We start from the raw sequence: 4146 nt of genomic DNA on the forward strand, positions 1-4146 counted from the left end.
CACATCCACAACTGGGTGTTGTTTTTGCTTTGGCTCCATATCTTCATTCTTTCTGGAGTTAGTTCTCCACTGATCTAGCAGCCATAATGAAGTGTCTAATCAAAGGAGTATTACAAGGGATGAAGCATCAGGAAACCATTACCAGAGTTGGGAAAGAGCTAGAAACTAAAAGGCCACTCAACAAGACCTTTGGACATGGAAGAATTCAGTTACTAAGAAAACATAGTGAAGCTGGGTTGGACAGAGATAAATACCTTGATCACCTCTCACTCTACTATCTTCCAGTCTTCTGGTGCCTCTCATTGGTCAAACCTAACTGGAAACCCAGAGCACAATGAAGATTGAGTGATGGCAAACTCCAGAAGTCAACCCCTGAGATTCACATCAAGGCAGGAAAGAGTAGAGAATGAATCCAGATGGAGGATCAGCAACAAATAACCAGCAGACAAGCACAGTCCCTATCATCTCCTTCATTCACTTAAACAGTATTTTGCATACCAGGGACTATTCTCAGGATATAGGGGATCATAAGACAGGAAAAGATGCTCATTTTCATGGTGTTTTCATTCTCCTTGGGAAGACAGATGGTAACACATTATCCACACAAGACTGTCTCAAATGGTAGATGCAATGAAGGAAAGGAGTATTATGACTAACATATACGAGGTGATGGCAGAAGAGCTTAAAGTGAATAATAAGAAGAAAGGAATAATAAGAAAGCTTTTTAAGAGGAAGGGGAAGAATACTGACACAAGAGAGATCAGCCAAGAAAGACTGTAAGCTTCTGAGGTTGAAACCAGTTTGGTTTATTTAAGAGAGAGAGAGAAGGCCATTGTGACTGAAGGAAGGGTTGTAAGAGAGGAAGTAGGAATGTAGGCAAAGGCTAGATCATAATGGTCTTTGTAGGCCAGGCAAGTAGTTGGGTGTTTTTGCGAAAGCAACAGAAAGGTTTATAGGCAGAGGGTGGGAAGTTAGGGTGTTTGCAGGTTAAGACATATCTAATTTCCATTTGTAAAATATAACTTTCTTAATTTCACAATTTATTGAAAAATAAATTGTAGTGGGACAAGAATGGAAATGTCCCATTATAGTTTACACTGCCCTGACCAGAGTTCCCATCTTCAGAAGTGGTATTTCCAAAGTGGTGGCACTGTCTGGATCACGATGGGCACCTGATACAAGAGTGGTTCAACCACAGGCTTGTTGGCAGCCCATGACATGGCTTAGAGCTATGAACTCTTGCAACTGAATTGTGCTCCTATGAAATGCAGATTATAGGATAAGAAAAGGGTTAACTAGCACTCAGTAGAGTGAGAACTGATCAAAGAGGCAGAGAAAAACAGATACAATGGGAATAAAAGAACAGCTTTTCTTTAGAGGTGCTTCAGTTCCTAATAGCTGCTCATATATGTATATAAATACTCCTGCTTCCAACCCTTTTAATTAAAGTGGCTTTTTGGTCTCTCTTTCTTGCATGCAAAATAATTTAATGAGTACAGTAGTGTCCCCAAGGTTTCACTCTTCTCATTCACTAAGAAGTGACAAAGATTTACTCTGAGACAAACAACAACAAAACCCCTCAAATCTCAGTTACTTAAAACAACCAAAGTTGCCTTCTCACTGACTTTAAATAGCCCATCACAAGGTGGATGCAACACTATTCTGCATTATCCTTCCAAGACCAAGATTAATACAGCAAATACTCTGGAACATTGTTGATTGCCATGGCAAAGAGGAAAAGGGTTCTGGAAGGTCTTGCATCAACAATTAAATGTTGTGTTCATAATTCAAGGGCAGAATGAGTCATGTATCTCATCCCAACCACAAGGAGGCTGGGAAATGCAATTTTACCATGAACCTGAAAGACAACAGAAGATATTTGGCACATCCACCACCATTGACTCACCCAAACCATGGCTTAACTGCTGTCTATATACCAATGTCAAAATTTCTAGGAGAGATGCCCCATTTTCTCTCTTTATCCACATTGGCAACCATCTACCAACATGTCACAACTGGATGATATCATAGACATTTCCAGTTTCACCTTTCTCACAACTTTCTGTACTTTCACCTTTCTCAGAAACTTTCTGTACTTTTTCTCTTGGTCATTGGCTCCATTATCTATCCACTACCTCAAATAGAAAACCCAGGTATTAGCTTTGACTCTTTCTCTCTCCTAACACCCAATCGGTGGCCAAGCCTGTAGCTTCTAATTTATCCCATTCTACTAACTCCATGACCATTACCTTACTTTAGTCCATCATGGATTCTTGCCCAAACAATTCTGTTAGCCTCCTGTCTGGCTTTCTTATCCTCCCCTGTAAACTGTAACTTATTCATTCAGAAAAACATATAGAGTACTTACTGTTTCTTTACTTATTAAGATTAAATAAGTAATGGGCCCATGTTAAAGAAATCCAGTCTAAAGAGGGAAACAGTGATGCAAACAAAAAATCTCAACATAATGGACAAATACAATAAGTAGAAAGAAGAATGAGAATGGGAACGAAACAACAAACTGGGTGTGACCGGGTAATGGGAAGGTAGTGTTAGAAGTTTCTAGAGAGGAGGTATAACTTTAGCTAAACAAGGAAGCTGCTCCTCCAGGTGAACTACAGGAATTAAAAAAGGTGAAGCAGCTTGTGCCTGATACCTTTGAAAAGCTTTAACTGACTCTGGCCAAACCCAATGGCTTGAGAGGAATGACATGAAAGAGAAAGCAGGTACCTAATCAGTAGGTCTCAAAGTGTCCTGGTGGCTATTTGGTGGGTAATTGGAAGATCGTCCACTGAGACAAGAAACTCAAAAGAAAGAGCAAATCTATGGGGAACAACACTTTAAACTATGAGATACCTTCTCATGGCTGAATACTGATTCCAGGAATAGTGTCAAGTATCTTTATTATTTTATTTAATCCTCACAACAGTTTTATGAGGTAAAATTGTACTATCATCTTCATTTTGCAGTTTAAAAACAAATACTGAGATTCAGGGGTTAATGACTTGACCAGTTCAGATCAGATCAGATCAGTCGCGCAGTCGTGTCCGACTCTTTGCGACCCCATGAACCGCAGCATACCAGGCCTCCCGGTCCATCACCAACTCCCGGAGTTCATTCAGACTCACGTCCATCGAGTCAGCGATGCCATCCAGCCATCTCATCCTCTGTTGTCCCCTTCTCCTCCTGCCCCCAATCCCTCCCAGCATCAGGGTCTTTTCCAATGAGTCAACTCTTCGCATGAGATGGCCAAAGTACTGGAGTTTCAGCTTCAGCATCATTCCTTGACCAGTTACTACGTCCTTTTTGCACCAGAGCTATGCTGAGTTTGAGGTACCTACAGAAATTCCATCTAGGTGTGTCCACAGGCTGGAGTGCAAGGGAGGGAGGGAAGAGATAGACTTGGGGGTTATACCAAGTGGGATCAAATCTATGAGCTCAGATGAGAGGGCTCGGCGAGCTCTAAATAGAAGGAAAGAGCGCCTGAGGAACACTAACCTTAGAGTCTAGGCAAAAAGAAGAAAGGAAAGCAGCATGAGGAGTCATCTGGTACGGCTAATCCTTAAGAATGTTCTTCGGTGTATCTTTTCGAGAAGTCGCTAGCCCAGGTGTCTGGCGCTCAATTAAAGACTTCTGGGTCAGAAGTGGCATTCTGTCGAGGTTGGGCTTTTATACTTAATTCCTTAAGTTCCTTAAGTACCAAACGACGACCTGAAACCTGCATGGAGATTTCACTACCTGGGGAGGTAAAAATGAGCAAAGCCTCCTTAACGCAGATGAAGAACTCTTTTCCCTCTAATATCACCACAGTGGCTGTGGATATAAACGATCAGAGGTTACTGCAGAAACAGCCAACAGGTATTGGGCGAGAATCCAAGCGGCTGGCTGACTGGGACCGGGCCTGTCACTGCCCTGACAGGCAGGCACGCATGCGCCTCCTAAGAAGGCCGGGAAGGCCCCTGCAGGGTTCCTCGCGCATTACCCAACTCTCCACCTCACTGCAGCCCCTGTCCTTCTCTGGCGCCCCCATAGTCTCTGCGGTTTCTCTCCTCCCAGAGGCTCCCTCAGCGCGTCAGCCCTCCAGACGCCGCCGCTACCCAGCCTCCTCATTACCCTGGCGGGGGCGGGGCGCTGTCCGTCACGGGG

General features: G+C 43.3%; 1 protein-coding gene across 1 annotated transcript in view; it reads left to right on the plus strand.

Moving 5' to 3' along the window:
- Positions 1 to 669: 669 nt before the first annotated feature.
- Positions 670 to 4146, plus strand: part of TMEM64 (transmembrane protein 64) — a 42215-nt gene continuing 38738 nt past the window's right edge. Inside the window, exons 1-2 of the mRNA XM_010862200.1 lie at positions 670 to 776; positions 3689 to 3919. Of these exons, the coding sequence (XP_010860502.1) occupies positions 670 to 776; positions 3689 to 3919 (338 nt within the window). The remainder of the gene's footprint in view (positions 777 to 3688; positions 3920 to 4146) is intronic.

This window comes from Bison bison, unplaced genomic scaffold, assembly GCF_000754665.1.
Source record: "Bison bison bison isolate TAMUID 2011002044 unplaced genomic scaffold, Bison_UMD1.0 scf7180017858048, whole genome shotgun sequence".
NCBI classification, from domain to species: Eukaryota; Metazoa; Chordata; class Mammalia; order Artiodactyla; family Bovidae; genus Bison; species Bison bison.